At 48.9% G+C, this 12104-nt stretch overlaps 1 protein-coding gene across 1 annotated transcript; it reads right to left on the bottom strand.

Annotated features, from left to right (window-relative positions):
- Positions 1-3655: 3655 nt before the first annotated feature.
- Positions 3656-10154, bottom strand: SHISA3 (shisa family member 3). The gene is made up of 2 exons (XM_028506884.2): positions 7746-10154; positions 3656-5127 (listed from the first exon to the last, which is right to left on the bottom strand). The coding sequence occupies exons 1-2, from the start codon at positions 8020-8022 to the stop codon at positions 4688-4690; spliced, it is 717 nt and encodes a 238-aa protein (XP_028362685.1). The 5' UTR covers positions 8023-10154; the 3' UTR covers positions 3656-4687.
- Positions 10155-12104: the final 1950 nt, after the last annotated feature.

The raw sequence follows: 12104 nt of genomic DNA, 5'->3' as shown, positions 1-12104 counted from the left end.
TAGGATGCAAGTGATTTGAGACAGGGACTCTAACCTCCTATTTCTCATGACAGCCCTACAATAAGGTACCATTAATATTTCCATTTTACAAATGAGAAGAAAAAACAGTGAAGTTAAGGAAGTGGCCAAAAGTCACGCAGCTTATAAGCAGCAGGCAGAAAGCTAACCCAGACCCCATGACTCGAAAATCCGTGCTGACTTGCCTCCTAGACTCAAGTTTCTCGTGTGTGACGGGAGAGGTGTTTGCCATGTAGTATTTCTATGGTTCTGCTTGTGCTTTGTATCATCCTAGGTTCTCGTGACGTAGCACAAACTCCACTGACCATTACAATCCCCTCTATAGGATGTGTTCCCCCACACATTGATTCCCCCAGTCATTGCCCCCCCAGATAGATTTTCTGAAAAATAGGCTAGATATTTTTTCCTGAGAAAATTGGGCCGTCTGGGTAGATGTCATAAAGAATGTAGAGTGTCAAAGCAGACTTTCTGTGTTTAAATGCTGGCTCTGCTCTTTTTTTTTTTAATTTTTATTTATCAATTTGAGAGAGAGGAAAGGAGAGGGAAAGAGAAACGTCGATTGTTGTTCCACTTCTTCATGCATTTGTTGGTTGATTCGTGTATGTGCCCTGACGGATCAAACCCCCTGTGACCTTGGCGTATCAGAAGAACGCTCTCACCAACTGAGCTGCCCAGCCAGTAGTTGCTCTGCTATTACTCCCTGGCCATGGGCACTTTCTGCTTTGATTTCTTCATCAACAAAACAGGCATGATCATAGTCCCGACTTCAGGGTTGGGAAGACTAAGAGATATCATTCCTAAAGCACTCGAGACACAGGTGGTACTTGACAAATGCTGCCACTTATTTGAATAACTGCCTTTCAAAATACAGAACTGTTTCTCAAAATGATCATGGTTTTAGGATGTTGGCACTCAAATGCTTTGTGAAGGTGACGAAGCGTTAACCGGACAAGTCTCTGCATTCTGGCAGTGTGGCAGGGTGTGGTGAGCGACTCCTTGGAAATTTCAAGTGATTTAATGTTACCTTGGCTGTCTAGTCTTTCTAAAATGAAGACGTAGTCAGATCACTCTCTCTTACCAAATTCTTCAAGACGCCCCTTTGCTTTAGGTATATGTGCAGCCACCGTGGTGTTCAAGATCTCTGATCTGATCCTGCGTGTCTCTCCACTCTCTCTTCTTTGAATTCTTTGTCTTAGTTTCCAGAACGTTCCCTGCTCCTTCACCCTTGTGGATGCTTCTCTGCCTTTCTGTGAACTCTGTGCTTTGCCTAAGCTGCTCGTCCCCTCACTTGCAGCCCCTGTCCCTCCCGCCATCCAGTCGTCTTCACTAAACTCCCATTCATCTCTCGGGGCTCAGGCCCAGCCTCGCCCTCTCCAGAGGGGCTAGGGGTCTGTGCTGCCAGCACACTCTGTGTGCACTTGCCCTGTCATTGCCATTACCATCAGGAAGTCTAAGTGTTGATTTATGAGTTCATCTTCCGCTACGTGACCGTGAGCTCCTGGAGAGTGGGGAAGATAGCACACTTCTTTTATGAAGCATGCACACCATCGCACGTATTTGCTGTCATGACTGTGTCCAAGGAAAAAGTGGGTCCTTGAATCAGAACTGCATGCCATTTATCTTGGTCCTCCCTCCCCCAAGCTCGGTGCCTGACCTAGCAGTGGTGTCCAACACACGCTTGTTGAATGGGATGATATCTGCAAATCTGCCACAGGCTGGCCTTTTTGCCCTGGAATTGTGAATAATGATATTATCAGCTATCTAGCTTCCGGAGAGAAGCTCAAAGGCATGTACTATACGTCGGCAAGTACGTGGGGATATGATTTGATTAATGAAGTACACAATGTCTCCTTCATTTTGAGCAGTTTACAGCCAGTGACCTGGGCTGAGGGGAGCATGCTGCTAAAGCAGGGAAGGTCACAGACGGGACCTTCCAGAGTTCTTCCACATTATTCTGCCTAATCGATTCACACTGCTTCCCAAAGGAACGGCAAATAAAGTTTCAGCTACTAGAGAAACCTGACAACCCAGGTGGTTCTCAATGGGGGCAGTTCTGCCCTCTAGAGGACAGTGTGAAATCGTGTGGGTGCACCTCTGGCCTCCGAGTACGTGGGACAGGTGTGCTAGGGGCGGTCACTGGAGAGCGCCCACAACACATGGGACAGTACGCACATCAAAAGACTTGATGTCCATTGGCATGACTTTGGAATGTCCACCATTCCTTTCAGCGGAAAAACCTAATCCCATTTTCCCTTGAGAGTAATACAAGCACCGCCTTAATATACACTGAATTTTCCAGATATAAAACTACTGTGCAAATGAAAGGAAGATGAAACTTTGCTTTATTCGCAACAATCACATTAACGGCAGCAGCGCAACTATGGTGTTGGAGCCGCCAGGCTAGCAACCCTGCTTCGGTCTGGATTTGGGATTGTCATGTGTCAGTGATTCTGCGTGAATGGTTTGCATCTGAATCCTTTGTTTAGTCTGCCCGAGCCATTATATTTTGAAATTAATTACTTTCCCTTTCTTTCTCCTTCCTATTTACCATGAGGGCATTGTATTGATTTTTTAAATTATATGTGTAGCTCTGGCTGGTGTGGCTCAGCTGGTTAGGCCTCATCCCACAAACCAAAAGGTCGAAGGTTCAATTCCAGGTCAGGGCACATGCCCGGGTCACAGGTTCAGTCAGGGCACGTACGGAAGGCAACCAATCAATGTTTCTCTCTCACATCGATGTGTCTCTCCCTCTCACCCTCTCTCCCCTGTCTCTAAAATCAAAAATAAAACAAAATGGTTAAAAAACCAGCCTGATGACATATGAACATGTTCCAGAGCATCTCTCAAATGGTTCTCCTTTGCCTCTCAGCCTGTTCTGTTTCCTCTCTCCTTCCCTCGCTGCCCTCCTCCCTTCCTTCTTTCCTTTCCTTCTTCCTTTCTTCCTCTTGTTCCTTAATTATGTGGGCTAATTTGGGATACTGGAAGTCAGGCCACTTTGAGATGCGAAGGAAGCAGGAGACAGGACGTCAGAGCTCCTTGGCCCTTAGCCGGGCACAGGCCCAATATCTCCAAGCTTGTTTCAGAGAGGCGGGCTCAGACGACTCTCTTAGGTCAGAATGTTGCCTCTAACCAGCTGTATTTGAAAAGCGCTGCTAAGGGTGACTGACCTATGATAGCATGAATTCAGATAAACCTGTATTCCAAGCAACACCTGCAGGGGCCAGGTATGTAACAAAACTGAGGGAGATGCGCCAGGCGGGGAAGACCAGGCAGGAGGCTGGTGAATATCAGGTTCGGTTCGAAAAGGGCTGGCGTGACCCCATGGCAGTACAGGACTCCTGGCACCACATCTTCTAGGGTCAGGAGAAACCAGAAATCCAGATTCTCATGAGAAATGCCAACCTAGCTGAGGTTTCAAGCAGCCCACAGGCTGGCACTCTAGAAAAATTCACTTCCTTTGCTGCTTTCAGGAGCCCCAGTGCGGGAACTAGCTTTATAATGTACTTCAAGGCAGTGTAAGATCTTTTTCCTTTGCATTTCAAATATGAAGTGTTAAGTAAAGATGTTTCCTTTTATCGAATAGCAAAGACCACTGTTAAGGAGATAAAATGAAGCGCTTTGATCTAAAATTTCAAACAGGTTTCATGAAAACAAAGTATTTTTATTTATTCTCACCCAGCAGGATATATGCCCAAATATGTAGCCATCAGACATGGAATTCAGTGGCATTTGTGATACGCAATATTAGATGATTGTAACCAGTAGCTGGACTTTGGACTCCACAGTTATTATTAATACAAAAAATTACAGTGTGACTACTAAATAATTAGTACCGTCCATGGGGTAAATCCATTAAATTACACATCTTTACATTTGTACATAACTCATTTTACATGTAAATGCTTTAAGACCCAACTGTCCAACTTTCATTTAAACATGAAATATTGCTGAACAAAAAGTCTGCCATAAATATCCCCTCAGGTGGTAGGGAAATGCCTTGATATACGCTCTGTGCTACAGTGAGCATCTGAGTAAATATTTTAACACTGTAAACTCCTCCTGTGGTTACTGAGATCTTGCATTCTGAAAAAGCTCTCATATTTTAAACAAAATGTAGTTATTAAACAGTAACTGTTTCTTATGATGCTAACATTACTCCTGGTTAGGTTTTGCTTCCAAAGTCACAAATAGGTTGTTCATGGTCCACTCCGTCTACTTGGTAGTTAATTCTTTTAAGTGAACCTTCAGTAATTATAATCAGGTATTTTCCTTTGCTTATTTAAGTATATATTTGTATTATAACTCACTGAACAACTTCTAATGAAAAAAAAATGTAGACCTTTTCTAAACAGTATAGCTGAGTTGTCCAATAAAAATCTTCAGCCTGTTTGCAACTTTAGAGTTGAGCTGCTGTATATTTTGAATAAAAGTAGCATACATTGAAATGTAATGGTCACCATGTTTTCAAAGCAAGAAAGCAATTATCTAACCCAGTTGCTCTGTGATCAGAGCCAGGAAACTTAAAGACCAGAAGGCGTCGCATTTTCTTAGCACTCTCTCCATGCCATTGCTGGGTTCAAGAGATTTTCCTCAGAAACACTTGTGGCAATGGCAGCGGCATCCACCTGTCTGCCACAGTACTACATGGTGGCTTTATGGCCGTGGCCTGTCAACTGGAACTGAAGTCTGGACAGGTCTTCCCAGGCAGTGGGGGCTCCTGCTGGAGCGGGTAAGCAAAGTATTGGGGTGACACCAGGAAACTCGACGGCTGGGTCAGGTGGATCGGGTGGCCTGTGGTATACGGTGGAGGCGGGGAGGGCACCAGGCAGCCTGGCTCTGCCCTGGCAAAGGAGAACCTTCGGATGGAGCCCCCTGTGGAGCTGGAGCTGGTCGCTGTGCTGGACTGCCTGGAAGGTGCTCTGAGGTTCGTAGAGGTCAAGATCATGGGCAGGGTCTCTGTCTGATAGCTGCGGAGTGAGAAGCGGATTGGCTGCTGGGAGGGCTCCTTGGGTCTCAAGCAGGTGCAGCAATAGATTGCCACTAAAGAGCCCAGGATGATGAAGGCAATGAAGATGGAGCCGACAATCAGGAAAGGAACGTAGACAGGCTCTAAAAGGCAAAAACAGACAGACAGATGCTGGGACAGGGGTCTCCCAAGCTCCAGGCAGCTTAGGGGTGGGAGGTGAGTGGCTCCATACAACCACTAGCCAGCCCAGCTTCTCAGACCTCGTTATTGGTAACTTCTAGGGTGCAAACTGGGATATCAGAATATTCATTCACTCCTAGCAGGGAGGAAGGAAACTGATACTGTAGCCTCTGTTAGCAATTAGCCATCATATTGCACATCTGGAAGTCAGAAGGAACAGACTCTACCCTATCCATACACTGAGGAGAGGAAATAGTGAGTTTTCCTTGGTTACTAGAACTTTGGTTTTAAATCCGGGTTTTAGGAGTTTTATCACGGTGGGGCATTTAGGGCTTTGACCCATATCTGAGGCGGAAAATCCATCTCCCATCCCAGAATCTCCAATCTAAGCAAAGAGAACTAGGCCTGTTAAATGAGACCCTCAGGAATTTAGCAGACTATGGAAAGAACAGCGTAAAGAAATCCATAGTGGGCCCCAATTAACTGTGTCTCCCGTCGCATCCCAAGTGTCATCTCTGCATGTTTCCAAAAACAATCTGGGATGCCTACTCCAGCTGCCACACATCTGCCTCTCCATCTGCACCCAAACTCTAGGAAGGGCGGGCTGAACCTTAGATCATGCTGCGACTCTTGGTGTTGGTGGCCCGGACTTTATGGGACAGCATCCCTCAGACAGAGCAAACCCGAACTTCCTTGTCCTTCTACAAGGCACACATAAAATTCCCCACCCCGGCGGCTCCCCCTGGGCAGCTCTCCAGCTGTCTTCCCTGCCTGGTTAAGCCACACTCACAGGTAACCTGCAGCTCAGAGGGAGAAGACAGAAAACCTGCACTGAGTAGGCCCTGCCTATGCCTGGCTCTTTTGTATTTGTCTCCTGATTCAAGTTCATGGAGACCCTCGCAGGTGGGCATGATAAGCTCTATTTTCCAGACGTAGAAATTTATTAGACAGTTTCTGGCATTCCCAAAGACAGTGAATGACACGTAACTATCAACCTGCAAGTGCTGTGGGCTCCCAGGTGTAAGTTCTTCAGTGGACCACCTAGTCCCCCACGTTAGTAACACCCTGTGGAAGGCAGGGCAGAAGCAACCCACAACCATTTCTTGAGCGCTGTGCCAGGCATGCCTACCCCCTCGGGTAAACCACAAGCTACCTCTGAGAGGAATATGCCCATTTTAGAGTTGAGCAGAGGTCCAGAGCACAGCTGCCCAAGGTTACACAGCTGGCAAGCGTCAGAGCCACAGTCCACTGAATTTGCCAGACCCCAGCCTCAGTGAGTATGGAGGCTGAACCCTCTGAGCAGAGTGAGGGGGTCCGGGAAGGAGTCCCCGCTGTACACTGGCCACTTACACTAACTCTGTAGAGAGCAACCGGGTCCCCCATGGTGAGAAGAGTATTTTTCTAACAGGCCACAACTGCCTAGACTTTTCTCCCTTCCACTGATCATCTCCGTTCCAGTAGCCACTTCGCAAACGCTTTGGAGGTCAGGTTGGGTATTCTGACCTCCGAAGCTAAATTTGTTGCCAATCTGTCCGAGTTCTAAGGAAGACCCAGGCTCCCCTTTCCTCTGGGTTATCCGTGTCTTCGCGGGGGCCGCGGGGGCGGGTGAGGATGAGCTCCAGCACCATGAATTCCCTCTGCAGCCTCTCCTAGCCTTGCCGGGACCTTCTCTTGCTTCAGACCTCCGTGCTGGAGTTACAGCTCTCAGCGGCTCCTCCGATTTCCAGGCCGTAAAACCGTCACCTCGGGCTCTAAAGGGTTTTCCCTGATGTTCTGACTCAGGTGGAAAGCTTTTTTTTTTTTTTTTTTTAAATCGTGTAAAGTTCCTCTGCTGGGGTCATGATTTATTCCGCTCTGAAGTGAGCGGAAATTTGACCCCTGTTTTCCGACGTGAGAATAGGAGGCGGGGAAGCCCCTGCGACCCCGGTTTCTAAATCTCCACCTCGAAGACCTGGGCATTTCTGAAAGGCGTGACAATAGGGGGTGGGCCAGAGAGGGTAATTCGATGCAGGCAAGTGAAAGGAAGTCGGAGGAATGGAGTAGCAGGTTTGGAAACGCTACCAAAAGACCAGAAAAGGGGGGGAAAGTGGCTTAAGTTCGTTAGCCCTGTGGGGCTCAGATAAGCGCACCCCAAGCGCCGCGTTTCCTGCGCCGCCGGCCCGTCTCGGAGCTCCCGGAGTGACCAGGGCACTCAACGCAGCGCCCTGGCCGCCCCGAAAAGCCAAGCCCAGCCAGGTGCTGCCCCCAAAGCCCTTGCCTGCAGCCTCCCGAGCGCCCGGTGACCCAGCTGTTCTCCCCAGAGTCACCCTGTACAAGCCTCTTGGTCCTCGCTGTCCCCTGAAACTTTCCCTGGGGCTGACCTGCGGAAACTGCGAGTGGCGGGAATCGGGACTGCAAAGGAATAGGCTCCCTGATCTGAAACAAGACCACCCACTCCTTCCTGATTCCCACCCCCCACCTCGTTGTGCACACTTTTCAAAGACCCAGGAAGGCCTGGGCGCCCGCTAGCGCGCTCACCCGCCTGCGCACACAGCAACCAGAGCTGCAGGGCGGGGGTGCCGGCCCGGGGGTCCTCACTTACGCGCGGTGATGCCTGGGTGCTCCAACTCGCCGCGGTCGTTGGTGCAGCCGCCCTGCTCCAGCCTGGCGTCCGCCGCGGCGCAACAGTAGCGCAGCGCGCAGGAGCCGCAACAGATAGTGGCGTCCAGCGTATCGAAGTCCTCCGGACACTGGAAGCCCTCGTGGTAGTTGCCCTGCACGTCTACCCAACCGTGGCAATACTCTCCGGACTGCTGGGCGCCTGCCGGGCTCCAGCGCAGCCAGCCCAGAAGGAGGTAGAGCGCCAGCAGCGGCCCCATGGCTGCGGGCGCGGTGGGCGGCCGGGATGGGGACGCAGCTGGAGAGCCAAGGGCTGCTGAGCCGAGGCTCTGCGTGCACAGCGGTTCCGCCTCCCCCGGGGTGCGGCGTGGGCAGCTGCCTCGATGGCTGAGGCCACTCCCGCGTGGGTTAGCAGGGGCCAGGGAGGCAGCAGGGACTGCGCTGCGGGGTCCGCAGTCCAGGGGTCGGCATGGCGCGTGGGGGCCAGAGGGCTAGGGCCCGGGGGAGGCGCCTGCAGAAGGTGCTGCTGGGGCTGCTGCTGCTGTCCTTTGCCCGGCTCATAATGCTCCCAGCGCAAGGGGAGCGCGGAACCCTTGACCACCTCCCTCTCCACTCCTCAAGGGAGCCATCGCGCCCGGGGCTGACAACTCCCGGGCCGCACAGTGCCCGGACTTGGGGCTGTCACCGGCTCACAAACAGAGCCGGAAGGCAGGAGTATTTGAGATCCCCACGTGCTGGTCCCTGGACCAGCGGCCCCTCAGTGCCCGCCCCTGTCTATCAAGAGCGCGGGAGTCAGCCTGACTGCGGACGAGTACAAACGACCTCCCGCTAGCTGACAGCTCTGCCTGCAAGGCGTCCTTTAAAAAGGAAGAGGGCGGGGGAGACGGCGAGAGTGAAGAAAGAGTCCGCCCTCCTGGGTAGCGTTGCTGGAGCTAATCGCCACGGGTACCGCGTGAGCCCCGGGCCTTTTGCGCTTTTTGGCTTGCGCGCTATCCTCCGCCTTCCGCATGCCACCCCCGCCCACCGCGCTCCCCCACGACTCGACCCTAAACCTGAGGACTGCAGACCCTGCCCCACACACCCCAACTCTCGCACAGCTTGGAAAACTCCGCAGGATGAAGGAGAGGGCTACTGGGTTTCCGCGTCTATCCACGCGCTTTGGCGCACGGGTGGAAACCCAGGGTTTGCTTTTTATGGGTGTAATAAAAAACGATCGCGGTGGCTGAGGTTTGTGGACTCTTCTGTCGCCTGTTGCACGGTTCCGGACTCATTCCTGGGACACCTGTTCTGAGGATTCTGGACAGATAACATCATTTTTAGATGCTGCCAACATGTGCACTGAGTTTTTCACCCACGTTTCCACTTTTTCTTTAATTCTAGGCGAGTTGGCACATTTTCACAAATATACACACACAAGCACTCTTTTCCCCATCCCCTGATCTGCGCGCCGCGGCGGTGGGGGGCGGGGGGGGGCGGAAATCGCGGGTCACACCACCCTGCGGAGGGCAGCTCCAGCAGCCTCAAAGGGCACGAGTTCTCTCTGTTCATGCTCTCAAAGGAAATCAAAGAACAAAATTAATGATCATTGAGCAGATCTGAACTTCTGTTCGGGCAAAGAAAAGCATTTATTTAAATGATGCGTCCCTGGTGTGCTATTTTCAGGGGCACCGCTCCTTTAGAGGCGTAAGTGCCTTGTGAAACGGGCGTTACTTGAAACCTGGGCTCAGCTCGAGAATGTACTTTTACTGCATCCCGAACTTCCTCTCAACGGGCACCGGTGTGAGTGAATGTGTTCCGCGTATCTCCGTCTGTGTGTCACACACGCCGAATGTCCCTGTCCTTGATTTAGATGTTGGCAAGTTGAGTGAAACAGGAAGAGTCCGCGTTTGCTGTGCCCAAAAATAAAAACGTGCGGTCGCAAGCACGTACCACGTTTGCAGCTTCCGCAGCTCCCGGTGGTTTGAGAAACAAATTCTGAGGGAAATGGATTTCTGATTTTAAAAACCTCAGTTAAAGTGTATTCCAGGTGAAGGATGACTTCTGATTTTAAACACTGGGATTAGCATTTAGCCATGCGAATGCAAACCTCAGGCCCCACGTTCGAGACGTGCAGGAGGGCTGTGCGAGTCCGTGCTTGCCTGTCCTGCTCTCTTAGCTAGTCTCCGGACAGTAACGAGCTGTAAAGTAAAGCCCAATTAAGTTCAGGCTTTCATCCACAAACAATGGGACACTTTTTCTTGACTTAAAATTTAAGCATATGGAAATTGTTTTTTGCAGAAATTGCTTAGACGCTGTGTTTTTATTTACAAGGAAAAAGTTTTGCCAGACGTGGAGGGCTTTTTTAAAGTTGCTCTTTAGGAGGGTTGTTTGGATTATATATATCCTGAGCAATTAAGAGGGAAAGTCATTTAGAACCACAGCAAAGGTGAGACATAGCGATTATAATAAGATGATAAAACTACAAAGACATGTTTACGGCTAATAACTTTCCCAGAACCACACCTCTTAATATTATTTTTTGTTAAATTGAGAGGAATTCCATTACATCACAACTGCATAAAGTTCTGAAGCAGCAACCCTCGCTAGTCCCCCAAGGGTCAAGTTTCTCATTATCCAGCTGTTCTTTGATAGCACTAATATTTTAAGGAGTGATTTGTTGGCACTCACCTCCCATTAATTACCTTCTCCATGCCACAGTGGGATTCTTTTCCTTAGGACACCAGCTATAATTAATTCCCTCATTCAAAGCCTCTGTCTCTTTGACTTATTTAGAGGGTATTTAACTCAAATTTAGTTGGATATTTACAAATGGAAAATAACCAGGCCTTCAAATGACTGGATGCCTGGTGGATCAGATGTGCTCCATGCTTCCTTGTCCAGGTCCTGATCCCAAGTGCCTTTCACCTATTGTGTCAGTTCAGGGGCCTGCGAAGGGGAAGTGTGTTTGGTTCCTTCACCCAGAATGTCTTCTCAAACTCTACACTGGCAAATTTTAACTGCAAAAGGGATGTTTTCAGAATGCTCTTTGAGCACAGTAAGAGAATATATACTTCCTTTTTAGGTTTATAAATACTCAAAGTGTCTGTTATTCTGTTACTACTTTAGTAGTAAGAAAAGATGAGAAAGTTCTCATAGACCGCCCTCAAAGACTCCAGAGGGAGGACATGGAGATGGAAGACAAAATCGACACCATCTGGGGTATTATATAGCGATTTTAGAAATTCTGTATTTTTCCTTATCACAAATTTGAGAAGAAATACCATATTTGCCATATTTGGATGGAGAACACGATCATAAGTGGTCATTTCTTCAGCCTACATTCTCTTGTGGCCCTGCCTCCAGGAAATTGTATAGGAAATGAGTTAAATGATATGATGTCTGGGATTTGCTTTAATAAACGCCAGGAAGAAGGAGGGAGAGAGAGAGAGAAGGAGGAGAAGAAGGAGAGAAAGAGGAAGGAGAGAGAGAAGGAAGAAGGGGAGGAAAAGGGGGAGGAGGAGAAGAGGAAGAAAAGAGAAGAGGGGGAAGAGGCAGAGGAAGGAAGGAGGGGAGAGAGGAAGGGAAAAAGAAAAGGTAGGGGGGTGGAGGTGTGAAGATGGAGAAGAAAAACCTGAAACACAACAATTGGCAATAAGGTAAGAATGGTAGCTGGGTGAAAGGTACTTGTAAAACTCAACATGCAATTCTATTTTTTGTGTATGAATGAAAGATGCTTGTTAAAATGTTTTTATTGTTAATCAACAGGAATCTGCAACAGCATGAAACTAGCACCAAACCGCTTTCAAACTTTGTCTTACTCACTTCTCTTTGTTTTTCTTTGGAGCAAAGTGAACAATTGAGAAAAGCAAAAGCAGAGAAGCGAAGAAAAACAGGGCAACATGGTTGCCTCAGAAGGGGGTTGAAACTTACTAAGGAAAGGGAGAGAAAAGGCTGCAGGAATACTGAGGTGAAAAAATAAATTAAAAATGACAGTTAACTTTGACTATGGAAATTCCTCCAGCTGATTTGCACTGGATTCAGAAATAAAATAGAAAACAAGAAGTTTTCAACCCTCCCTCAACCTCCTTCCTGTTAGCAATGAGTTATCACCAAATTTCCTTCAATCACGTTGCCCATGACTTACTGGAATTCTCTACCTTGGATCACTCACTCTAAATTTCTTCTTCCGGGACCAAGCCAATCTGAGTTACTGGAAAGGTATTTCTTCTCAAATTTGCTTTGGAACATATTCACATCTAGGGAGTAGCAAGGTGCCCAGAAGCATACTCCCAGACACAAGCTGGACCCTCCCCCGCCTGTGCTTTAGGCGGCCTCACACTGTCGGTTTATAAAGAGGGGATTA

This window comes from Phyllostomus discolor, chromosome 1 (assembly GCF_004126475.2).
Source record: "Phyllostomus discolor isolate MPI-MPIP mPhyDis1 chromosome 1, mPhyDis1.pri.v3, whole genome shotgun sequence".
NCBI lineage: Eukaryota > Metazoa > Chordata > Mammalia > Chiroptera > Phyllostomidae > Phyllostomus > Phyllostomus discolor.
The sequence above is the reverse complement of the archived record's forward strand: the minus strand, read 5'-3'. Positions and strand labels throughout refer to the sequence as shown.